At 42.9% G+C, this 26,628-nt stretch overlaps 2 protein-coding genes and 1 pseudogene across 3 annotated transcripts; all 3 read right to left on the minus strand.

Annotated features, from left to right (window-relative positions):
• Positions 1-26,628, minus strand: part of LOC135877972 (up-regulator of cell proliferation-like) — a 778,396-nt pseudogene that overhangs the window by 332,928 nt on the left and 418,840 nt on the right.
• Positions 5,434-8,216, minus strand: LOC135877468 (olfactory receptor 5AR1-like). Its single transcript, XM_065402906.1, has 2 exons — positions 8,205-8,216; positions 5,434-6,360 (listed from the first exon to the last, which is right to left on the minus strand). The coding sequence occupies exon 2, from the start codon at positions 6,346-6,348 to the stop codon at positions 5,434-5,436; it is 915 nt and encodes a 304-aa protein (XP_065258978.1). The 5' UTR covers positions 6,349-6,360; positions 8,205-8,216.
• LOC135877439 (olfactory receptor-like protein COR8) lies at positions 14,728-20,507 on the minus strand. 2 transcript variants are annotated; one of them, XM_065402872.1, is made up of 2 exons: positions 20,496-20,507; positions 14,728-15,657 (listed from the first exon to the last, which is right to left on the minus strand). In XM_065402872.1, exons 1-2 carry the CDS (start codon positions 20,505-20,507, stop codon positions 14,728-14,730), a joined length of 942 nt encoding a protein of 313 aa, XP_065258944.1. The 2 variants fall into 2 exon arrangements, with proteins under 2 accessions (XP_065258944.1, XP_065258943.1); XM_065402871.1 differs by lacking the exon at positions 20,496-20,507 and having other exon boundaries at positions 14,728-15,666.

Below are 26,628 nucleotides of genomic sequence, written 5' to 3' on the forward strand. Positions count from 1 at the left end.
TAGCCTGCACCAAATCAGAGCATCTTTTCTCACCTCTGCATCATGCCAACATTAAGAGGATGTTGTTTTACTCTTGAGTTCTCAACATAGGAGGTTGTTTCCAGTCATTACAACCAGCCTCCCTGTCTTCACGGTTAGATGGAAGGGGAGCATCCCAAAACTTAATAGGGTTCTCAAACCTTTTTTTTCTGTTTAACATTGGGTCACAGGCCAGAGAACCACTGGTTTTACTCATTGAAAACTGTTGCCGTTTTATGTAGGGCTTTTGTTTATTTATCTTCTCTCCAACCTATGAAAGAGTTTCTCTGGCAAGCCTGAAATTACACCTTTACCCCGATATAACGCTGTCCTCGGGAGCCAAAAAATCTTACCACGTTATAGGTGAATCCGCATTATATTGAACTTGCTTTGATCCGTCGAAGCGTGCAGCCCTGCCCCCCCGGAGCACAGCTTTACCACGTTATATCCGAATTCGTGTTCTATCGGGTCGCATTATATCGGGGTAGAGGTGTATATCAATGGTCTGCTTTCTTTGGCTTTCTTTGGACTTTGTAAACAGTGAGACAGGTTCGTCCCTGAAGTAACTTCCTTGTCTTGAGAGAATGATATGGGGACAGATCATCAAAGCCGACTGCTGCAGAGGAGCGTGTGGATCGGACACAGACTTCTCTTAGGGGAGAGTCTGATGATAGAGAATCTCCAGGTTATAGTCAGGAGCAGAGGACTGAAAAGTATAATGTAAGGGCCGGATCAGATGATAAACAGCCACATAAAAAAGAATCTGGCACATCAGAAAAAGGCAGGCTAATAAACAGGGACAAGTTTTTAAAGTGCTTGTACACAAATGCCAGAAGTCTAAATAATAAGATGGGTGAACTAGAGTGCCTTGTGATAAAGGAGGATATAGATATAATAGGCATCACAGAAACCTGGTGGACTGAGAGCAATCAATGGGACACAATCATTCCGGGGTACAAAATATATCGGAAGGACAGAACAGGCCGTGCAGGGGGAGGAGTGGCACTATATGTTAAAGAAAGTGTAGATTCAAATGAAGTAAAAATCTTAAGCGAATCCACAGGTTCCATAGAGTCTCTATGGATAGAAATTTCATGCTCTAGTAAAAATATAACATTAGGGATCTATTATCGACCACCTGACCAGGACAGTAATAGTGATGATGAAATGCTAAGGGAAATTAGAAAGGCTATCAAAATTAAGAACCCAATAATAGTGGGGGATTTCAATTATCCCCATATTGACTGGGAACATTTCACTTCAGGACGAAATACAGAGATAAAATTTCTCGATACTTTAAATGACTGCTTCATGGAGCAGCTGGTACGGGAACCCACAAGGGGAGAGGCGACTCTAGATTTAATCCTGAGTGGAGCGCAGGAGCTGGTCCAAGAGGTAACTATAGCGGGACCGCTTGGAAATAGTGACCATAATACAATAGCATTCAACATCCCTGTGGTGGGAAGAACACCTCAACTGCCCAACACTGTGGCCTTTAATTTCAAAAGGGGGAACTATACAAAAATGAGGGGGTTAGTTAGACAAAAGTTAAAAGGTACAGTGACTAAAGTGAAATCCCTGCAAGTTGCGTGGGCCCTATTTAAAGACACCATAATAGAGGCTCAACTTCAATGTATACCCCAAATTAAGAAAAACAGTAAAAGAACTAAAAAAGAGCCACCGTGGCTTAACAACCATGTAAAAGAAGCAGTGAGAGATAAAAAGACTTCCTTTAAAAAGTGGAAGTCAAATCCTAGTGAGGCAAATAGAAAGGAGCACAAACACCGCCAACTTAAGTGCAAGAGTGTAATCAGAAAAGCCAAAGAGGAGTTTGAAGAACGGCTAGCCAAAAACTCCAAAGGTAATAACAAAATGTTTTTTAAGTACATCAGAAGCAGGAAGCCTGCTAAACAACCAGTGGGGCCCCTTGACGATGAAAATACAAAAGGAGCGCTTAAAGATGATAAAGTCATTGCGGAGAAACTAAATGGATTCTTTGCTTCAGTCTTCACGGCTGAGGATGTTAGGGAGATTCCCAAACCTGAGCTGGCTTTTGTAGGTGACAAATCTGAGGAACTGTCACAGATTGAAGTATCACTAGAGGAGGTTTTGGAATTAATTGATAAACTCAACATTAACAAGTCACCGGGACCAGATGGCATTCACCCAAGAGTTCTGAAAGAACTCAAATGTGAAGTTGCGGAACTATTAACTAAGGTTTGTAACCTGTCCTTTAAATCGGCTTCGGTACCCAATGACTGGAAGTTAGCTAATGTAACGCCAATATTTAAAAAGGGCTCTAGGGGTGATCCCGGCAATTACAGACCGGTAAGTCTAACGTCGGTACCGGGCAAATTAGTTGAAACAATAGTAAAGAACAAAATTGTCAGACACATAGAAAAACATAAACTCTTGAGCAATAGTCAACATGGTTTCTGTAAAGGGAAATCGTGTCTTACTAATCTATTAGAGTTCTTTGAAGGGGTCAACAAACATGTGGACAAGGGGGATCCGGTGGACATAGTGTACTTAGATTTCCAGAAAGCCTTTGACAAGGTCCCTCACCAAAGGCTCTTACGTAAATTAAGCTGTCATGGGATAAAAGGGAAGGTCCTTTCATGGATTGAGAACTGGTTAAAGGACAGGGAACAAAGGGTAGGAATTAATGGTAAATTCTCAGAATGGAGAGGGGTAACTAGTGGTGTTCCCTAAGGGTCAGTCCTAGGACCAATCCTATTCAATTTATTCATAAATGATCTGGAGAAAGGGGTAAACAGTGAGGTGGCAAAGTTTGCAGATGATACTAAACTGCTCAAGATAGTTAAGACCAAAGCAGATTGTGAAGAACTTCAAAAAGATCTCACAAAACTAAGTGATTGGGCAGCAAAATGGCAAATGAAATTTAATGTGGATAAATGTAAAGTAATGCACATTGGAAAAAATAACCCCAACTATACATACAACATGATGGGGGCTAATTTAGCTACAACGAGTCAGGAAAAAGATCTTGGCGTCATCGTGGATAGTTCTCTAAAGTTGTCCATGCAGTGTGCAGAGGCGGTCAAAAAAGCAAACAGGATGTTAGGAATCATTAAAAAGGGGATAGAGAATAAGACTGAGAATATATTATTGCCCTTATATAAATCCATGGTACGCCCACATCTCGAATACTGTGTACAGATGTGGTCTCCTCACCTCAAAAAAGATATTCTAGCACTAGAAAAGGTTCAGAAAAGAGCAACTAAAATGATTAAGGGTTTAGAGAGGGTCCCATATGAGGAAAGATTAAAGAGGCTAGGACTCTTCAGTTTGGAAAAGAGAAGACTAAGGGGGGACATGATAGAGGTATATAAAATCATGAGTGATGTTGAGAAAGTGGATAAGGAAAAGTTATTTACTTATTCCCATAATACAAGAACTAGGGGTCACCAAATGAAATTAATAGGCAGCAGGTTTAAAACAAATAAAAGGAAGTTCTTCTTCACGCAGCGCACAGTCAACTTGTGGAACTCCTTACCTGAGGAGGTTGTGAAGGCTAGGACTATAACAATGTTTAAAAGGGGACTGGATAAATTCATGGTGGCTAAGTCCATAAATGGCTATTAGCCAGGATGGGTAAGAATGGTGTCCCTAGCCTCTGTTCGTCAGAGGATGGAGATGGATGGCAGGAGAGAGATCACTTGATCATTGCCTGTTAGGTTCACTCCCTCTGGGGCACCTGGCATTGGCCACTGTCGGTAGACAGATACTGGGCTAGATGGACCTTTGGTCTGACCCAGTACGGCCTTTCTTATGTTCTTATGTTCTTAAGAATGAATGTAGTCCAATCAATTTATAATGATGTACGAGTGTGATGTACTAGTACACAATATGAAGTACTAGTGTGATGCGGCTATCAATATTCATAGCACTAGCAAGCTTCCTACACATGGTGACATTTGAATATTCATACTGGATATGCTCTGGTTAGTCCAGGGAAGTTTTGTCTGAATCATCGATCACTTAAATCCACTTCTTGTGCTCCTAGGAATACTGCTTATGATTTTTCCATATATGTACAAAATGGAATGAAGCTATAGTGCCATAACATAAAAGGACGTCAAAGTTATGGACAAGTTACTATATTGAATTACATCCTGATGTTCCAAACTGGCAATGTGTGTGGGGGCCAAAGTCATTTTGCTTCCACTGCTATTTTCCTTTCAACACTTTAATACCGGTACAGGATTGGAAACCCCATCGTGCAATCGACAACTGCCCATGAGCAAATACACATTTTCAATGAGCAGTTAGACATCCAGTTCCCTGGACAACTCCCTGGAATGGGAGTTTGGTGCCTTTTGAATATCCCCACTTAAACTCCTGCAGTCTGAACCAATATTGACTGAAGTCAATCGGAGTCTTTTCATTGGCTTCAATGAGCTTGGGATCTGTTCCTTGTTGGGGGTGGTTGAAAATTTTCCCTCTAAACTTTCTGTTGATGAGGGGGAAAAAAGGAGTGGTTGCCTGGTAGTGGTAACTGGTCATCGGAAGAGGCTGATCATGAGGTCACCTGACAGAGAGTAAGATGTTTATAAAAGGGCAGAAGCTGCTCTATTTGGGCTCTACCTGGCCATGTTTCACCAGCTAGATCTGAGAGGAGCTGCATGTAGGAGCTAGATGAGGAGGTGGAGGAGCAGTCTGTCTGAACACAGATGGATACCCCAGGGGACTCCCAAGGAAAGGATGAGCTGGTGAGGTCCATTGAAGTTAGGATGTGTGTCCTTTTCTAAATGGGCTTGTGCTTTATTGGTGAAGTATTAGCTCTACAGTGTTAGATTCCAGTTCAGAGTGTCCCTCTCTGTGTTACATTCTTTACACATACTGTGTGGTCCTGTGGGAGAGTTCAGCTGTAACCCACAAGGCTCACACTGTTCGGTGGCATTCTAGGACAGAGAGTGTTTAAGCTACGGCAGAGTCTGAACAATCATCCCTGAGCCCAGGGACTAGGCAACTAGATAGCAGGTTCTAGCGCTCCAGAAAGGGCGCTAGGCAGAGGGCCTGCACCCTGATTGTGTGCCTAGGAACCCCGAGACTGCAGCAGTGACTGGCTCCATTCAGTCTCTGGCAGCTTAAAACATCTGGGGATCCAAGCTGGGATTCCCCTCAACACAGCTGGTGGGTATCCAGCAAGGGGAGCTGAAGGGGGTCTGTGACAAATGCTCCCTTTCAATAGTGATCTTTGCAGCCTCTCAGTCATTCCTGAACCCGGGAAACTGAATTTCCAAGATTAACAGGCTTGGATTACATTTTTTTTTTTTGGGAACAAGCCACAGAACACAGTTAAAACAAAGAAATCAGAGATATGACTCAGAGAATTCACTATTCATTCATCACTTGTTTATTGATAAGCACAAATCCCAATAATTATATTAACTATGAACAAACCTTCTTGTTCATCATCTTCCTAAAGGCGTCCTTCACCTCCTTATTCCTCAGGCTGTAGATCAGGGGGTTCACCATGGGAATTATGAGTATATAAAACACAGAGATGATCTTGTCTGGGTCTGTGGTGTAGCCGGAACTGGGTCGTAAATACATGAAGATCACAGTCCCGTAGAAAATTGTGACGGCTGTCAGGTGGGAGGCGCAGGTGGAGAAGGTTTTGCATCTGCCCTTGGCAGAGTGGATCTTCAGGATGGCAATGAGGATGTACATGTAGGAGAATAGTACAATGAGAATAGTAGTCATGACCACTATACTGGACAAGGTGAAATGCACCATGTTAGCGATGTGGGTGTCGGAGCAGGACAGCTTAAGCACTGGGGGGATGTCACAGAAGAAATGGTTGATGACATTGGAGTCACAGAAGGACAGGGTAAATATAAATGGAGTCTGAACAACTGCATTCACAAAGCCACATATGTACGAAGCAACCACTAGTAATATACAAAGTCTCTTTGACATGACGACGCTATAGAGCAAGGGGTTACAGATGGCTATGAAGCGATCATATGCCATTACCGCCAACAGGCAAGCTTCATTGGTCAGAAAGTTACAGACAAAGAAAAACTGTGCTGCGCACGCAGCGAGGGAAATGGGTTTGGCCTGAACCACAAAAGTTATCAGCAACCGGGGAGCAACAACCGAGGAATTACCAACATCGGCAAGAGACAAATTGCTGAGGAAATAGTACATGGGGGTGTGGAGTCGGGAGTTGAACCTGATCAACATGATCATCCCTAGATTCCCCGCCAGGGTGATAACATAGATCATTAGGAACAACACAAAGAGGGGGACCTGAAGCTCCGGATGATCCATGAATCCCTGGAAAACGAAGTCCGTAACCATGGTGTGATTTCCCTCTGCCATTTCTTCCAACCATGATCTCCTTTACAGGGGAAAAGTGAAATGTACAATTAAACAGGAGCCAAGAAAGGACCAAGAGTGGATCCTTCACACTCATTCTGACTTCCCTCGTGAAATATTGTACCAACCCGAGGCAGTGGGAATACATCAGGGGACAATCCTAGAGAATGCACTGTTTGCATTACGCTCACACTGTCCACTACAGCTAAGGGTTTGTCATGCTGAGAATTAGCCCATACTGTGTATTAAAGTGCATCCAACCTGATAGCCTATACAGTCAGAGGCAACAAAGAAAGGTAATGTTCTGTATGCAAAGGGAAGTCAATGAATATACAGAGAGACCAGTGAATGGACTAGAGTTCATTCACTAGCCCTGCTTTTCTGTTCCTGATCCCACGGACATCACTGGGAGCTCTGGTACTTATCCCCTTTGAAAACTAGAACTGGAAAGAAATTTCAATTGCATTTTTTTTCCCCAGGAGAAATGCAGATTCAGCAACACCAAAATCTTTTTAGTTTTGACATGACTTGTAGTTCCAACTTTCCTTTAATTATTTTTTTATTAAACAATTATTTTAAAATGTTCAAAAGGAAAACAAAACATTTTGTTTCAGGTTTAAAAAAAACATTCTGTTTGACCCTGATATTTTTTCTTTACTTTAAGATTTGCTGAAAATTTCATATAAATAAATTCCTTTTCAGCATGACCCCAAATGATTTTTTCTGACTTTTTAAAAGTGCCACAAACCAAAAAATCCATTATTCACACAGCTCTATTGAAAACATGGGCCAATTTAAAATGCAGTATCTAAATATGATGGATTTAGACGCCTAATAGTGGACATCTATAATAGAGATCTGTTATAAACCCACTGGGGTAAAACATACCTTTTGCAGATGTGCATTATCACTATGTTCTCCCACACATTGCAAATCTTTCTGTATGGCAATGATGCTTTTAGCTGGCATAGACTAAAAGCCTTTTCCGTGTAGATTCAGCAGGGGGAAGTGCTATGGTATCAGGCAACCTAGTCTGCAAGCTGCTGGTTTTGGCTTATCCAGCACTAGGCACTGACAGGCTCTTGCTGAGTGTAGACCCGGGCAAGTCTCAGGCACTCACAGAAAATGGAAGCACATGGGCAGAATTCAGGGAGAATGGTACCACTAGTGTTCCCTGGGTGATAGGGGTGGGTTAGCTAGAGCATGCAGAGAGCTGCATGAGCAACTGGCTTGAAGATAAACCAGAGCCTGGCCTCACATCCTGTTTGTCTGATAGCACTGGTCAGCCTGAGTGGACAGAGACTGCACACTGGATAGAAAATGCTTCTGTGATTAAGCTCTCCCCGGAACTCTGATGCATTGATACATGACAGCCATTGCCCCAGAACATGAGCAGAACAGGGCAGGAAATGATTTCCTATCCCATGACAATGTCTGAGATACTGTCAGTTTTTCCTGTCTTGAATTGGGACAGAGTCAAAACACTGAAAATTTTTATTAACCAAAAATCAGGAAAAGAACTAAATTCAGGTCAATTGAAATATTTGATTTGGATACATTCTAGATACCATTTTGGTTTGGTTGCAAACATTTTTTTTTAGCTGCAATTAGCTGAAATTTCAAAACGACTTTTCACGTTGAATCATGAAAATGGATTTTTTTTTATTTTGAAACAAAAACATTTCAACAATTTATAAGCTTCCCCCCTCCCCGCAAAAATGTTCATGTTGAAAAAAATTGCCCAAACCGATCCTTTCCTGCAAACAGTTCCGGTTTTGATGAATGGGTGATGAAAAAAGTGTTTAGTGGGAACATACCTGACCAGCTCTGATCACAACATTTTCTCTGAAAGCGATGATACAGACAGACTCCCAGCAAATGAGAGTTCCATTATGATCTCCATTTGCTTCAAGAAAACAGGAAATGGGCTACCTCTTAATTAGCCCAACGACTTCAGCTGAGCTACTCCGGGTGTATACCTGTGTGCAGGAGAACAGTATGCAGTCAGCAATGTTGCTGAAATTAATATGAGGTGTATGCCGATGGCTGTGAAGTATCTCGTTCCTGTTTCGGATTTTTAGTCTAGATAGAAAGTTACCTGAAAATAGCTTGGGTAATTCCTAATTATTAAACAAACTGCTCTCAATCCCGCCAGTTCCTTCTGTCATGTTACCTGCGTCAGGGGGTTAAAAAGTTAAATTATTTAAATTAAATATACAGAACACAGGAATTTCCAGAACAGGTCCCCTAATGATCTATTTCTTCACTGTGGTAGTCATTACAGTATGCTTCAGAGTTAGGTGCAAGTCATCATAATAAGCATTATGGAATAACATGGTTCTGGGGTAAGTTTCCTCCTCAGTCTAGACAGTAACCTGCATCAAGCTCCATGTCCCAAAGCCTGAGGTTTTTTATCTTCAAACATTGTTGCCATTCCACTGTAAAATACAAATATTCTTAATATTCATACCTATGTCAAATCCTTTTTTGGATGATTAAGTAGATAGATAAATATAAGGGTGTATGGGGACAGATTCGATAGATTAATTACATGGCTCCAATCTACAGTGACTTCAGTGGAACTATGACCCACTTACACCAGCTGAAACTTTGACCCATTAATTCCAATAGAGCTGTACTGACTTACACCATTTTGAGATCTGACCCATTGCTGGCTAAGGGGCTACTGGAGGCTATTGAAATTGAAATCCTATTTTTGGTCTCAGAACAGGCACCATGATGAAAGCGCTTTGCACCCTTCCCACAGACTTTTCCCTGTTTTCTCTTCCTCCTAATGTGAATTCTGACCTGCGGAGAATATCTGAAGACCATGGATGTACTGGATCTGACTTAGGCTGCACATATTCTGTGTATAGACTGAGAACTTCTAGACCTATGGAAGTCATTCCATGACCTTAAACCAGTAATAAAACCACTTTAAAAAAAAATCAGAATTCTTGGCACTTTAGGAATAGTGAAAGTCTTTTCGACTGAATAAGTTACACAAAACATAAAATATTAGACATCCAAATGCCTTATTTTCAATTTTCTCCCTTACTCTATTTTGTTCTTACCAAAATAAATATCTCCAACAGTCAGGAAACTGTATTTTATGCTGAAGCAAAAACAAAATAAACAAGGTTGAAATAGCCAAAAATCAGAGTGCAGAAAAATCTAACTTCAAAAGAATAATCAGAGATCATGTTTATTCCACTTCGGTTGGAGCCATACTCATGAGACTTACCAGTGGAGAGAGAGCTATTTCATTCTTCCCTCTAAACACTGGTGTGTTGATGATACAGAGTATTTATATTTGCTTCAGTGGCCATTAGGGACAGCACCTCAAGACTCAGAATCACAGGCGAGGCAGAAATGAGATAATTAAAAATCCTGTACGTCCTTCTGGAGATTGGGGATAATCACAAAGATTTGTTGTCTCCAATAGTTGGGCATAAGTTCAAGTGTCCTCTGTATTCTCCTTCTTTTAGTTTCCAGATGAGCTGCCCCCATTGCCCTGAATCAGAGCAATTCTCAACTGGTAGCCCCATCGCTGCCAGGAGTACATTGTGAAATATATTTGATGACAAAGTTTTTAATTTCAGTTGGCATGTTCTGTGTCTCTGGACTGATGGCAAGATGAAGAATTTATATCATTCTTCGCACAGGCAATATGGGACACCAGTTTCCACAGATCATTTCTTGGCCTGGAATAACATGAGCAGAGTGGCTAATAAGATTGTGTCCCATCCCTGTGTTTCTCCAGAAGTGAGACGGCAGTGAAAGTTAACACTACAGACAGAAGCTGCATTTTCTATCTTTGCTGTTCTTGTCTTTTCCTTTTTGTGTTTGTTTGTCTTGTTTTGTCTTCTAAAAAGCAGGATCAGACGTCAACAACAGCAGCATTAATAACAGTTCCAGACCATCTCAACTAACTAAAAAGTGAGAAAGCCAAGCAGTAGGCATGAGCACAGCATAACCCCGGAAAAAGCTAGAGAGAGCTTCTGTCACTGCTGGCTACATAAGCTGGGGGTGGTAAAGTAAAAAATTGGTCCTTTCTTTCTTAGGCCCTCCTGAGTTCAGGGAAACAGGAGACTGCATTAAAACAAAATACCAGAGCCCATCAGTTTCTACTTCCAACTGGAACATCCCCAGGGCCCTGAAATGTAGCTAGCTGCTTGGCCCATGTATTCCGTTAACATTAATACCGCAATACATAACACTCATTGACTGGATACAGAAGAATGCTCAGTTACAGTCGGTTTAAGAATATTATAGAATGTTGACATATTTTTCTAATAAAATTATGTGGAAATTTTCCATAAGGAATTGGCTTCAGGTTTGAATACAGTATGAAACCTCTTCTACTGGAGGCTAAGGGAGATGCTTGTTTATTCACTGAGTGGATTATTTTAGTTTGGAACCAAAGATTAAAGCTGGGCAGGAAATGGTTTTCCTGTCCCATGAAAATTTGGGAGATTTAAAAAATGTCCCATCCCAAAAGCTGATATTTTCATTTTTTTCACAAACCAAAAAGCTGGGGAAATTTGATTTTGATCAATCAAAATATTTTGTTCCAATAGTTCAAATTATATGAACCTTAAACAAAATAATTAGCTAATTAACATTTTGAAACATTAATTTTGAACTAAAAAAAGGCAACTTTTCGTTTTGAAAATGTCAAAAATGAACATTTAGACAATTTTAAGCTTCTTTTTTCTTTCAATTTTTTTAAATGAGTAATTCATTGAAACTGGAATTTTCCCACAAGAATATTTCATTTTTGATGAATCAGTATTTTCCAGTGCAGAAAGCACTGGGCTTAAATTGCAGCAAGGGCGGTTTAGGTTGGACATTAGGAAAAATTTCCTAACTGTCCAGGTGGTTAACCACTGGAATAAATTGCCTAGGGAGGTTGTGGAATCTCCATCATTGGAGATTTTTCAGAGCAGGTTAGATAAACACCTGTCAGGGATATTCTAGATGGTGCTTTGTCCTGCCATGAGTGCAGGGGACTGGACTTATGACCTCTTGAGGTCCCTTCCAATCCTATGATTCTATGATTGATCCAATATTGAGCTCTAATATTTTTCATTGAAACTTTATTAATGCAAGATAAAAGATCCCCCGTGAATGGGGTTGGGTAGCGGGTCAACTCTTGAATCCCGGAGGAAGTTGCATCTGAGTGTGCTTCAGTGGATTTATGACCTCTCACCATTAATCACAATGGGCTAAACTCTATTATCCCTTGGCTCAAGTCTACCTAGCAGAGTTTAAGCGTAAGGCATTTCCATGGGGTAGAAAGTATCCTAACTACAGCTGGCCAAAATTCTTTGGCTGAAACTTTTTTTCAGAGAAAAGTGCATATTCAGCTACACCAGAATGTTTGCCCAATTGTATTGGGTTCTTCGGGATGGAAAAACATCAAATAAATTCATTTCCCCACTGCTAAACCTTGCTGTTTGGTGTCCCACCTCTGCATGGAGGGGTGAAAGTAAAGCTCTAAATCAGTGTTGGTGAGAACAGGGGCTTGTTTGCATTGGGAAGCTATTCCTGAGCAAGGTAATATGTGAATTTAAGGCATTAGAGCTATTCCTGAATAGCTCCTGGTATGGACACTCTTAATTTACAGGATTAAACTAAACCGGAAAATGGCATTCTTCTATGAGGCCATGTAGGGAGTTACATTAGCTAGCTGTAGAGTCAGGTTCCTAACGCAATAGAATTGTGTCAGTGGTGAGAATAGGGCTAATCAGTATATAGCAATGATGAGAAAAAAAATTGTATGATCAAAAGAGCTCTGCGAATAGCTGATTTCTTGGGTTGCTGGTTAGTCTGAAACATAAATGAAAAATTTAGTTTTTGGTTGACCCAAATTGATTTTTTTTCTCAAAAATTTCAATTTTTTTGGCCGACTGACAAGTTGAATAAAATGTTTTGCTTGATCAGTTGCTGTTTTTGCAATTGTTATTTTTTTTAATAAAATTGAAGTAAATTTTGAAACAAAAAGTCTTTTAAATGGGAAACTTAAAATATTGAGACCTTTTAGATTTTTCTGAGGTTTTAGATCAAAGCAAAACAATTCATCTCATTTGACACATATTCATAAAATATTTCAGTTAACCCAAATCTGCGTTCCTCAGAAAAAAAGTATTTTGGTCCAACTCCCCTCTCCCCCTAGTTCTAATGAACAATATATCGTGTTGCTCAGAGTAAAACTAGCCCAATTCAAATTAGTCCTGAGGCTCACATTTTCAACAGTGAGGGTGGTTAACGGCTGGAATGAACTACCATGGGACGTGACGGTTTATCCAGCTAGAGCTGCTGTGAAATCAAGACCCGATGGCTCTCCGGAAGATACGCTTAATAAAATGCCAGTTAATGGGCTTAATACCGAGGATAACTGTATAGAAGTGTGACCTGAGTTATACAGTCAGACTAAACGATGTCATTGTCCTTTCTAGCCCTTAAAATATATGATCAATATATAGCATTGCTGTAAGTAAACCTATAAAATCACTATATGGCATTGACAACAAGGAGTCCTGTGGCACCTTAAAGACTAACAAATGTATCTGGGCATGAGCTATCGTGGGCTGGAACCTTCTGGGTTCCGGCCCATCATAGCATATGCCCAAATAAATTTGTTAGTCTTTAAGGTGCCACAGGACTCCTCGTTGTCTTTGCTGAAACAGACTAACACGACTACCCGTCTGAAATATATGGCATTGGTGGGAGTAACATTACATGACCATTATTATTGATACTACTTCATTAATTCATTAGTATTGGGCTTAATCCCAACCCCATTCTGTTAGGTGCTGTACCAACATATAACAAAAAAACAACCTCTGGCCAAAGGAGCTTGTAATGTAAGCTTAAAATAAGAGACAACGGTACAGATGACAAACAGATGGGGAGCAGCACAAGGTGACAACAAGATGATTGAGAATAAAGCTGAATAACAAGTTGCTAGAGCCTTGTCAGAATTTGATTTTTAAGTTTTTTATTATTTTAATTGATAATATCAATGTTTTATTTTTAAGCCTTTTTCATTTGAAATGTTTAGACCTTTACAATTGCGGGAAATTATGGGGGATCAGACAATGGGAGGTCAGACATAATTTTGTTAATCACAGCCGACACTGAGATTCAAAAAGTTAAAGCTTTATAACTGTTAAAACACAAATTGTCAACATCACATGTCAAAATATACAAAATAAATATCCTTAAATCAAACTCTAATACATTCTCAAGCTGCAATTTTTCTTATTCTGCCTATCTGTACATTTCAATTATTATTGATGGCAATATTTTTTTCATTGGTTTGTGTGCATATGGTGAAATCAATAAGGACCAACATTTATTGAGAAAAATCTATTCCTTCCAAGCCTAAGTATATACGATAACACTGGTTAAGAATAGATGGATATAGCACTAGTATGAATATAGATGTGATCAATATAAAGACAAGTGCAAAGTACTTCACTCTAGAAGGAAAAATCAAATGCATAAATACAATGTGGGGAATAACTGGCTAGGAGAAGTGCTGCTGAGATGGATCTGGGAGTTCAAGTGGGTCACAAGTTGAGTATGAGCCAACAATGAGCTGCAGTTGTGAAAAAGGCTGTCTAGGGTGTATTACCAGGTGTGTTGTGTGTAAGACCAAGGCAGTGATTGTTTGGCTCTGCTTGGCACTGGTGAGGCCTCAGTTGAAGTTCTGTGTCTAGGTTTGGGAGCCACACTTTAGAAAAGACGTGGGCAAATAGGAGAGAGTCCAGAGGGGAACAACAAAAATGACAAAAAGGGTTTACAAAACCTGATCTATTAGGAAAGTTTTAAAAAAATTGGGCATGTTTTGTTTTGAGACAAGACGACCGAGGAGGGACCTGATAACAGTCTTCAACTACGTTAAGGGCTGCTATAAAGGGGATAGAGATCAATTGTGGCAGCCCGTATGAGGCCCAGACACTAAAGAGAGCAAAAGCGTTGAATTCTCATAGTGCAAGTTACATACTGAGCATTAATTAAAGCAACACATTAAGAAACTAAATCTAGAAGCAAGTTTATTTTATTTTTAATCTCAGATAACCTTGCAGGGCACCATTTCAAATAGATTAATGGTCAAGAAACAAGGAAAGGTGTCTATATTCCAACAGCCACATAATGACAGGACATTAGGTAACATTGTTCCTCTCAAGCAATTGTAAAACATAATTTCCACATGCTACATCAGTTCTTTGAGTTCATTTAATTCTTGTACAACATTTGTGATACACAAATCAAGGCAGTAACACATAGACCATACTCCTACCCTTCTTCCAATTGTTCTTCTCAATTGACTGGAATTGTCATGGTGACAAATTAGCTGAGAATGTTTTTCCAGTCTATCACCCTCTTAAGAGCACCCTTAACCTCCTTGTTCCTCAGGCTGTAGATCAGGGGGTTCAACATGGGGACCACCAGGGTATAAAACACGGCAGAGATTTTCTCCTGTTCCAGTGAGTAGCTGGAACTGGGTTGTATGTGGCTTAAGCTCACAGGTCCATAGAACATGGTGACAGCTGTCAGATGAGAGGCACAGGTGGAGAAGGCTTTGCGCCTGCCCTTGGCAGAGCGGATCCTCAGGATGGAGAAGAGGATGTACAGATAAGAGATTATGACAGTCAGGAGGGTGGACATGGCAATAACTCCAGAGAACGTTACAAGCAAAATCTCATTGATGTGGTTATCAGAGCAGGCGAGCTTCAGCAATGGGTTAGTGTCACAAAAGTAATGATTGATGATGTTGGGCCCGCAGAACGACAACCTCAGCAAGCCACATGTGTGGGTCAGTGAGTTCACGAGCCCCCCGACATATGAGCTGGCCACTAGATGAATACAGACTCTCTTAGACATAACAGCGGTGTAGAGCAGAGGGTTACAAATGGCTACATAGCGGTCGTATGCCATCACGGCCAGCAGGAACCCTTCTGTGGTCACAAACACAACAAAAGAGAAGTGTTGGGCAATACAGGCAGAGTAAGAAATGCTTTTACTCCCCACTGAGAAATTCACCAGCATCCTTGGAGCGAAGACTGAGGAGTAGCAGAGGTCAACAACGGACAGGTTACTGAGGAAGAAGTACATGGGGGTGTGGAGTCGGGGATCAACCCTGATCAACACAATCATCCCGAGATTCCCCACCAGCGTAAGAACATAGATCACCAGGAACGCTGCGAAGAGGGGTATCTGCAGCTCCTGACGATCCGTCAGCCCCAGGAGGATGAACTGGGTCACCATGCTGTGATTGCCCTCAGACATTTATACAGGGGTGCATGAAACCATACCTGCCGGGATAACAAGAGTGAGCAGCATGGAAGAAGGAAATTTCATGGCATGAATTAAACCTGAATGACACCACCGGGCTTGAATGTGGGTAGTGAATATCTTACAGGAAACCAGCCGCCGTGATGTCTGGGAAGAGTTGGGATGGACCTTTAGATGTACACTCACTTTTTAACAGGGCTGAGATTTTCAAGGAGATTTAGACATCCAAGTCTCCATAAAATGGACTGGAATTAGGCATCCAGTTCCCCATAGGGACTTTCTAGATTCATGTCCATTATCACAAATTTTCTCCAATGAAATATACCTGGCATGTGTTTGAGTTTGAGCTTGGTACTTTATATTGTCTGCTCACTGAGGGTAAGTTAGAAAGCACGCATACTTTAGATCCTTCCAGATTAGGGTGACCAGACAGGAAATGTGAAAAATCAGGACGGGGTGGGGGATAATAGGAGCCTATATAAGAAAAAGACCCAGATATCGGGACTGTCCCTATAAAATCGGGACATCTGGTCACCCTATTCCAGATACTCCTTTTAGATGACTACAATGTCTGTTCTGTCCCAGTCACTTGGTAACTGCTGCTTCATAACTCATCCCCTGGCAGTGTTGCTAATCCCAAGCATTTGAAAACCATGAATCAGGCTTCTAAAAATCATGCAATTGGCTTAAAATCTTGAGATCTTTAAAAAATAATACACACGGGGTTTAGAGAGGGGGCAGGGAAGGATAATTCTGTTTTGTGCAAGATTTTTATTTTTCAGAATTTGGTTTAGGAACAAACCCACAGTTTTTGAAAAGTTTCTGAAAAAGGGAACGGATCCCTGGAGTCATGGACACTGACAATTTTGGATGTTCCCAGCCCCCAGAGCAATCGGCATGTGTGTGTGCTCCAAGGCCATGGACTCTGGAAGCTCTGAGGTTGCTAGCAGGCCACTGGGCAGGTTGCAAAGGAGCTGGGCAGGTGAACTAGCAGAAACCAGGCAGGATTCGGATGTAGGCAGAGTTTCCTCAATTCCGTGGTGCTGCAGTGAAATTGGCCCTTCTTCACGAAATGTTCCAATTTCACTCAGTCAGCAAATTGCAATGGAACAATGTTTCTGGGCCCTGGAGAGAGTCACGTTTTCAAGCTTTTCTTAGCAACCCTGAGGGCTAGAAACATACTTAAAAAAATCTGAGATTCTTAACTGATCACATGACTGAAGGAGCTGGGGCTTTAAGAGAAGCACCAAATATCATGAGAATTGGCAACTGTGCCTTCAATCTATGCTATCCTTGCTCTAGGAGATTTCTGGCCACTTAACTCCAGTCCCAATTTCTTATGCCTACTAGTGGTACACACTGCCAGGTCCTTCATCTCTCTAGGTCATTCGCCGTGACACAGGAATATGATACAGGTGGGAAATGGTGAAGGAATAATTTTGGCACAGAAGCGACAATGGAAAGCAATGTGCAAGGCAAGGATCTGAAGGAGGGGGAGGGAGGATGCTTGAAGAGGGAGCATAGGGGGGTTGCATGAAGCCACAGGTGAGAGAATGAGATAAAAGGAGAAATTGCTGTATAGAAGAGGAGTGTGAGGAGAGTGGAGAGAGAAAGAAGGAAGAAATAAGGCTGAAGAGACATGAAGGCAAAACTATGTAACGCCTCAAAAGTGAGACTTTCTCCATTTGCTTCCTTCTTCTGGCTCCCCCTTCCCCATTTTATCAAACACAACCAGCTTGTTTTCAATCCAAGGCCCTTCACAGGCTATCAACACTGTGAGGCTCATCTGCTATTGCAGTGTCATCTACCATCTCTGCCCTTCCAATGCTACCCATTGGTTACATTTTTCAAACAAACACGACCATGACTGGGGCTGCAGCAGTGCAAATAATTACTGTTATTTCCCCCTTATGGTTCGAGATCGGCCACACCAGAACCCACCGGATCCCAGTGTCCGTCTTCCCCCCTCCCCCACTCACACGCATACACAACACTGGATAATGGTCAGACTGGCACTAGGGGCACTATTCTGAGATCGGCCATTAATTCCTGGCTCTGCTACAGCCTCCCTGTGTGATTTTGGACAAAGCAAAGATTTCCTCTTTGCCTCAATTCCCTCTTTGTAAAATTTGGGTAATAATCCTTCCTTTCGCCCACCCTCTTCTGTCTTGTTTAATAGACTGTAAGCTCTTGAGGGGGGGAACTCTCCCTTACTATGTGTTTCCGGAGAACCTAGTACAGTGGGGCATTGACCTCTAATTGATAACACAACAACAATAAATTACAGCCCTGACTTATCTCTATAATTGGCTGTAGCCAAAGCCCAGAATCTGAAAATCCTCAAAGGTTGCAGAAGTCGGATCTGAATCTGATTCCAGATCTGAAGTGTGTAACTCATATTCATCTCTATGTATAATACCGGATTCTTACCTAATATCCATCTGGACCTTTCAGGGTCTTCCATGAACCATATCCATTGCCCCTGTAATTTATCCTGAGACAGAAAAATGAACAATGTCTGTCTCAAGTTGCAATGTTGACTGCGCTAACAGCACATTTCCAAGTAAATGGAGAAAATGGAAAGTTATGTCCAGGAATCAGAACTGAAGGAAAATAGCTATCCCACCTCCACTGACGGAAAGAAGTATTGTATCATAGCTACTGGTGGAAGAGAGAGTTCAATCACTCTTCATCCCTAAGGGGTCATGTTAGGGCACCAAATACCTTTATATATTCATTTCTGTGTCATTTAGAGATCAAGTCTCTGAAGTCACACCTCCAATTATAGTCTCAAGCCAGGCACAGAGGGGCTCATTACAATGCCCTCCTTGGTGCCCTAACATGCTACGTAGATTTGTTTATTTGCCTTTGCTTAGTTTTACGGAAAGCTCTCGCTGTTTTGCTAAGCCACAGGAAGAAGTCTCAAGAGCAGTGTAACTGGAAATGAATGGCTCTGTCTTCGTTTCCGTAGGGAGCACTCAGTGAATTCAGCATCAAAGTTAGGCTTAAAAGAAATCCAGACATGTTAAACTATGGAAAAAGCACAGTTACAGCAAACAAACAACTTTAACTTTGTTCTGTGTAGATGCCAAGCAATCACCCTACCCTTACAATTAGTGCCTAATAGTGCCTTACAATTTACCGCCCCTGATTGGGTCAAACTGATTTTTCATACAGTTTAAGGCCAGAAGAGGTCAATGTGATCATCTAATCTGACCTCCTGCATAACAAAACTTGTCCAATAATTTATGTATCAAGCCCATAATTATTATTTTTTTTAGCTCTCACACATCTTTTAGCTAGATATCCAGTTGGAAAGACTTCAAGTGACAGACAATCCACCATTAGCAGGAGTGTTGTAAGCAAGACAGGAGAAGTAAGTCTTCCACTCTACACAGCTCCAATAAGGCCTCAACTGCAGTACTGTGTCCAGTTCTGGGTGCCACATTTCAGGAAACATGGGAACAAATTGGAGAGAGTCCAGAGAAGAGCAACAAAAATGATTAAAGGTCTAGAAAACATGACCTATGAGGGAAGATTGAAAGAATTAGGTTTGTTTAGTCTGGAAAAGAAAAGACTGAGAGGAGACATAACAGTTTTCAAATACCTAACAGGGTGTTACAAGGAGGAGGGAGAAAAATGATTCTCCTTAACCTCTGAGGATAGGACAAGAAGCAATGGGCTTAAATTGCAGCAAGGGAGGTTTAGGTTGGACATTAGGAAAAAAATCCTAATCGTCAGGGTGGTTAGGCACTGGAATAAATTGCCTGGGGAGGTTGTGGAATCTCCATCATTGGAGATTGTTCAGAGCAGGTTAGACAAACACCTGTCAGGGATGTTCTTGATGGTGCTTGGTCCTGCCATCAGTGCAGGGGCCTGCACTTGATGATATCTCCAGGTCTCTTCCAGTCCTATGATTCTGTCATGGGTTAAGTGATGCTTTTTGTTGAGATGGCTGGTGCTAGTAGCTGGGTATGGCTCTGTTTTTTGCCCCCTTCCTCTGGCTGCACAGTTCTCAGCTCTAGGATACCGCTGCTTCTGTAGGCCACGCAGCAGGCTGCACAGCCTTTAGAATTGCTTTTCCCCCTGCCCTAGGTCTGAGCTGTGTTGGGGGCAGGGGAGTGAGATGAAAACTCCATGGTGTTTGGGTGAGGGCAGAAAGGGAGTGGCAGCAGTAGGAGGCAGAAGGGAGCAAATTGCATGGAAAAGAGGGGAAATGTTTGACTGGGCGTCATGGGTCTGAAAGGCAGCGGGCCTAGGGTTTAGGCTGTGATACCTCAGACCACTTCAGTCTCTCCATTCCTGAGGAGAGCCCTGTTGGGTCATACATATAAAATCAAAGGATCCTAGAAGGAGCCTGGCATGTGGTTGAAACTTGCCCGTAGCTCAATGTTATTAGTTTTACAGTAGCGACTGGAGGTGCAAACTGAGACCAGAGCCCCAGAGTCCTTGATTTCAATGGGGCTTCTTACAGTCTAAAGCATGTTAAGCCTGTGCTTATGTTTCCTTGGATTGGGGTTAGCGAGCTCAGTACCTTGCTGGTCTGAGCTCTTATTCTGGGTGAGCTGAGAAGTTGGGAAATGTCTGTTGATCCCAGGAGAGCTGTTAAAGCAGAACTGCAAAGAAACTGGAGGGATTTGACAGCTTTATATGGCATAGTGTATGGATGCGGTTGCTTAAGGGATACTAAACATCACACTTCAGGGCTTAAACCAATCTCTAATTATTAGAGATCATGGCAGGGTGTGGGGAAGGGCTGATTATTCCACATCTGCCTATTGAAGGTTATTAAACCTTCTTTTGAAACCTCTGATACTAGCCACTATCAGAGACATGATACTGCACTAGATGGAGCTCAGGTCTGATCCAATCTGGCAATTTCTGTGTGTTTATTCAGTGTTTCATAAAAAGGCCGGTGAATCCAAATGCTTCTGCAGACCAAATTCCTTCTCAAGAGAGAATCTGAACCAGTGGGTGCTGCCCCATTCCAAACGGAGTGACCGTAGGCACTTATCGGCCAGAGAGGGGGTGCTCGTGACAGGCGGGTGGCGAGGCCGTTACACTGAAAACTGAAATCTGAAGTCAGATTTGATTCAGGTCTCTCTTAAACAGCTATAAACACATGCAAATCAAGAGGAACTGCACTGAAATCCCCTGGAGTTCCATCTATGTAAAACCTGTGTAAACCAGATCATAATAATCATAATAATAATAAAAACCTCAACCACAACAATACACTCCACTGTACAGAGCTTTCTCCATGGGGTACTCCTGGGGGAATTCTGCAACAAAACAATATTTTTAAATTCTGCGTATTTAATTTGTCAAAATAACACTATATAATCACACCGGTTTCAATTATTTTGGTAATTTTTCAAAATACCTGCCAGCCACAGGGCCCCCCTGGCCCAGACACCTGCACCCCCTACCATCCCCCAGAGCCCAGCTGCAGCCTTCCAAGCCCAGACACTCACACCCCTCCCTTTCCAAAGTCCAGGGATCCAGAGGGAGAAACAACCTGATGCTGGGCCCTGTGCTTGTATGGAGTTTCCTGCATGTCACCTCCTCCTTTCAGGGTGTGCCAGGAACCCTTCATCTCCATTTCCCTACCCTGGCAGCATCTCCTATGTGCAAGCTGGGAGCTGGACTCTGCTGGGTCCAGCGGCCCCTAGTGGCAGCCAGCAGCTCTGCAATGCCAAATCTGGGGGAAAGGGAGGAAATTCTGCACAGAATGTTAATGTGGTGTGAATTCGGCATGGGGCAATGGTACAGAATTCCCCCAGGAATAATGGGGAGAAGAAGTGAGAACAAATAATCATGTCACTTAATACACTGCTAGTAGATGCTCAGATATTAAGGTGATGTAAGTCTATAGAGAATAGAATCAGAAATTGGAGCTTTATTTTGGGCCTCCTTCCACCCAAATGCGGAAGATCAATTATCCTTGTGAAAGAAAACAGGAATAGAAATAGTGGGCATATGAGTAAAAATCTCTTCTCGCACCCCCACTCCCAACAGAACAATATATCTGAGGGCAATTATTCTGTACCCAAAATGTCTGTCTGCAACGTGAGTCTTAGTTACTTAATTGTGCGATTCTGTCATCAAGAAATCTGAAAACTCCAGGGAATCTGTCTTGGCTTTATAAAATAGCAATAAACACTTCATCTTAAAACTCCGTCCTTTTACTAATGTAAATCCTTCAAAGTCTTTCAGTAAATGCCAGCTTTCATCAGCAGGTAGGGTTATATTTGAATCAAGCTGGGATAAATTATTAGAGTTCAGGTAGTTTGAAGTCAATTGAAGTTTTGCCACTTGTCTTTAATAAGATCAGGATTTAGTGCAAAATATAGTCATATATGCAACTGACATGAAAATTATCCATATATTTCTAACCAGTAAAGCAGAACTAAATGACAAACTCACTTTTCTTCAACACTAAAAAAAATGTCCATGTGGCTCTAAGTTAGTGGTTCTCAGACTTTTGTACTGGTGACCCCTTTCACACAGCAAGCCTCTGAGTGCGACCCCCCCCCCATACATTAAAAACACTTGTATATATTGAACACCGTTATAAATGCTGGAGGCAAAGCGGGGTTTGGGATGGTGGTTGACAGCTCGCGACCCCCCGAGGGGTCCCGACCCCCAGTTTGAGACCCCCCCCCCCCCCCGCTCTAAGTACAAAGTATGCACTGTATAGCACGGAGGTAGTGCCACAGATAAGGCTGAGTTTGCTTCCACTTAAGCAGAGATTCACTGTGGTGTGCTGAGGCCACTGCCTTTCATGCTGATAATATTAACTCCTTGTTTCCTTGCACTCCCCTATTAATCTGTCTGTGTCCAGCTGTTCCCTCTTTAAGCCATGTCCTCCTCATATTTACAGCACTACGCCCTGACTAAAGAATGAATTTTCTGAGAATTTGCTAGTGAATCTGTTAATTAATTTCTGAGTTAAAATTAATTTTAAAAATATGTCCTTTAAAAATTTAACACAGTGTCAATCCATTTATTTCTCCCTAAATAACCCAACCCAGGTCCTCCCTATTTCAGTGGAAATGACCAAAGAACTAAGTCTTGGGTGGATCTGGGGCAGTGGGTGGTTTTTGAAAAGAACTTTTTAGGTCTTTTTCCCTGTTATTTTACTTAACTGAAAATGTCCCCTTCACAGCAAGATGTATTAACAAACCACTATTGATAGTGTCATAGTCTTTGAAACAATTCACATAGTAATTTATTTCTAAATCACTGTGCATGCAAGCTCGTTTTCATTAGTACTGTCTAAAGGGTTGCCACTTTTCCCAAAGGCAGGACACACAGCCTCAATTGCTCTGGGACTGGCTGGTGGAGCTCCAGCACCCCCCTGTGTCCTGTTGTGAGCTCCTATAGCAACTGCCAGTAATTGTATGATCTCATTTTGAATTGTTTTTCCAAGGTCGTGGGGTGTGTCCATTTCTTGGGTGGTGACTCTTAGATGCTCCTGGAGTACAGCATCAAACTCAGCCATCAGCTCCACAATTTTAAGGAAGTTTCCATTGTTTGGCACATGCAGCTGATCTGAAGTGCCACGCAGTGCTAGGTTTTGGGTAGCAAGCATTCTCACCATGGCAATGAGCCTTTTCAGAACATTTTGCCAGTAAAGAGACTCTGATGCAATCTTCTCTTGATGCTGATCATCTATGGTGGCCTTTAACCTTAGACTCATCTCAAGTTCTTTCCACCTATGGAATGCTCTCTGGTGATTTGCTGCCTTCTCATGGCATGCCAGATTTCTAGCCAGATTTTTCCAGTCCTTTGTTCCTGTAGAACCCAATGTGGCTGGAACATTAGACTGGAAGAGTTTGCAACAAAAACAGTATGCAGCATTCTGGGCTTTTGAGTACATAAGCCATGGCCTCTCCACTTTGTCACCATTGGGAATTTCACACCAGTAATGTGTTGGAAAGAAACTTCTATTTTCATTGTCTTTGGGGAACATGAAGTTTTTCACCTGCTGTGGCCCGTGCAGTACAAGGAAGTCCCTCAGGCTACTGCTCAAGTGGGTCCACAGTCCTGGATCATCTAGATTTAAGGAACTAAACTCAGCAGCAGCTGTTTCTTGCGCCTCCACCACACTCTTCTCTGATCTACACTTTTCTTCAGGAATGTGCATGGTTACATCTATTGGAGATGGAGATATGGATGCTGCAGTAGCTGCCAGGTCACCTGCACTCTGACTAACTGGAAGATCAGGCATCTCCTCACCACTCACATCCTCATTGGGGCTGGAAGGCTCACCGTGAACATTTGCGTCTATGTGTCTCAGGAGAGCTCCTTCCTGCTTAAGTAGAAAAGCTTCCTTTGCTTTCTTTCTTTTTCTGAATGCTGCCCCAGAGGGGCGTTTTCTTCTTTCACTCATGACTGCTGTTCTGTGCCAGCTACAGTGGCTCTCAACACTCAATTGAAGGGGACAAATAAGCAGGCTGGTAGCAGGGTCTGAGTGAGGGAAGATATCAGCGTCTTAAGGGCCTAACTGGCTCCTTCTACTTCAGTTGACTGCCTGTTCTCCTCAAGTGGGTTCAGGGAAGCAGCAGGAAATACGAAGCTCCCTCACAAGCTGGTGTGAATCAGTCCAGGGTCCTGGGGGTGCTAGAGAGGTACATAAGAGGCTCCTCCTCCTCTCTCTTCCTGCAGCTCCTGTTGCTTTCTGTTATTCCATCTCACCTTTTCTCCTGCCTGCCTGTTATATCTCTTGTGCCCTCCTTCCTCCAGCCCAGCACTCCACCATCTCTGTGTGTCTAGAGCAGAGAGAATACCTATGCACCAGCAGCAGACACAATTTTCTACACTCTGGGTCCTAGTGGCGCCCCTCCACAGTCTGTCACCTGAGGCAGCCGCCTCAGTTCTCCTCATGGTAAGGCCAGCCCTGTCCTGTGGGCACGGAGAACCTGACTCCCATTGAGGTCATCCAGGGAGGCTGGATGTGGACTTTACAGGAAATAGACAGTCAGGACAGCATAATCCACTGAAAAAACGGCGTATTGCTAATTGCAACGCAGGCTCTCACTGTGTGGCTCTTTGTCCTGCCTCTGCTGTCTAGAGCGTGAGCAGAGCTTCATGAGACAGCTGCTGCGGCTGTGGCCAGCCATCTAAGCGAGTTTTCTATCGTCTCGCTTCTGGCTGTGGATGCTCGACTGCAGCAGCTCTGCAGAGGTCCCAGCCTCGCTCTCTAATGTCCATTCTCCCCTTGCTTGCATGGTGATTCATGGACCATTGAGTAGCCTCGTGAAAACATCCCAGTTGTAGACACAGGCACCAGCCACCGATTCCCCAAGCCAAAGTCCCCTTCGCAATCCAAGGAAACAGCCTGGGTTGTCTGGAGCGCAGGGTTTGGCCCATGGTGACTGCAGACACTGCACCTGCCGCACAGCGACTCCTGGGACCCCTCTAGCCTGTCAGCACTCGGCTCTCCTGCATTCTGCTGAGCGGCTGAGATCTGGGGGAACAGAAACCCTTTGTTAGAGACGGACAATCTCCTCCCAGGAACACTCTGTCAATGGCTGCCAGAGGCCTTCCCTGTGAAACCCCAAATGCGCAGCCCCTCGGATTCCCACAGGGGAGATCTCAGCTCATTCACTTGTCACCCATGGCTGCAGTCTCTGATAGGGGGAATGACGAGGGTTTTTTTGCCAGTGGTCCCTTCTACAGCGCCCATAATGGGAGGTGGTTTGGCCTGGTGATGTAAGGCCCGGGTCTGAGAATCAGGGCTCCTGGGTTCTGTGACAATGGACAGGGGTGTGATCTAGTGGGTGGAGCTGGATTGGTTGACACTGAGTGAGAGGGGCTTGTGCTGAAGGACCCTGGTTCAATCGCCACCAATTCCTGTGATGTCTACACGTGGCCATGATTTTACTTACCTATCAGTGTAGGTTGTTTAGCCTATTCCTGGAGAAATGTGTTACATCTGCTGCTGGCCATCCCTGAGATGTAGGTCCTTCATCCACACAAGGACATGGCACATCAAGGTCAATCCAGCAGCTCCCATCCAGTCTTCACTTCCACAATGGACGGCGAGTCTGAGCCTGACCAGAGAAAGACAGGGTGGTGTTCTTCAGGGGAATCTGCTGGAGCTCCCGTCTCCCCTGCTCCACCTCACACCCCGGCACCCTAAGGGTTTTCCAAAGATACCACTAATCTCGGATAAACAAAGCAGCTGAGATGAGGTCAGTGTGAGTGGATTTACTGAGCAGTCTCATTCTAATGGAAGAACAGATTTCTCCCCTGCTCTAGGGAGATTCCCATAGGAAAAAGTCTCTGATGGTGGAGGCAATGCAAACCCTCAGCACCTTGAATTTTAGGAAATCAGGACTCGGGGAGTTAAGGGGTGTCTCTGTCCTGCTGGAGGGAGCAGACCTGGAGAGCAGAAAGGGCACTAGTGGCATTGTAGGAAAGACAGTGACTTCTACCTGTGAAGGTGGCTGAAGCTTCTTGCAGACATTAGAGTCCAGGATCCTTACATCTCCTTCAGGGATCCTTTTCCTAGGAATAAAATAAGGACACCACACAGAGAATGACATCTGTAGCCCAGGTCTGGGATCCAGGGAAAAGGTATGATCTCAGCCAGGCTACATACCAGGAACCTGATTTTTGTCCCAAGAGCCACAATTACCCAGATGAGCTTTTCTTCCCCATTTGCTCTCAGGTTATTTACTCATAGTAGTCATTTGTTTGCTTTGCCGTGTTTCCACCCTCCGCATCTGTTCATTGGTTTAAGTAACATTCTTTCAGTTTTTGCTTCTGTTTCCTCTTATTACAGTGTAGCATCTGCTTAGCACTTTTTAAAAAAATCAATTAGAAACAAAATCCTGATCCTACACTGAAGAGGAAGGTTTCTGAGAATTTGGCTGCAGAACTTTAGTGTCTGCATATTTCATTCACTATTATTTATTCAAGTGCAGGTCTGATGCAATCTGCCCACCC

This window comes from Emys orbicularis, chromosome 4 (genome assembly GCF_028017835.1).
Source record: "Emys orbicularis isolate rEmyOrb1 chromosome 4, rEmyOrb1.hap1, whole genome shotgun sequence".
Taxonomy (NCBI): domain Eukaryota; kingdom Metazoa; phylum Chordata; order Testudines; family Emydidae; genus Emys; species Emys orbicularis.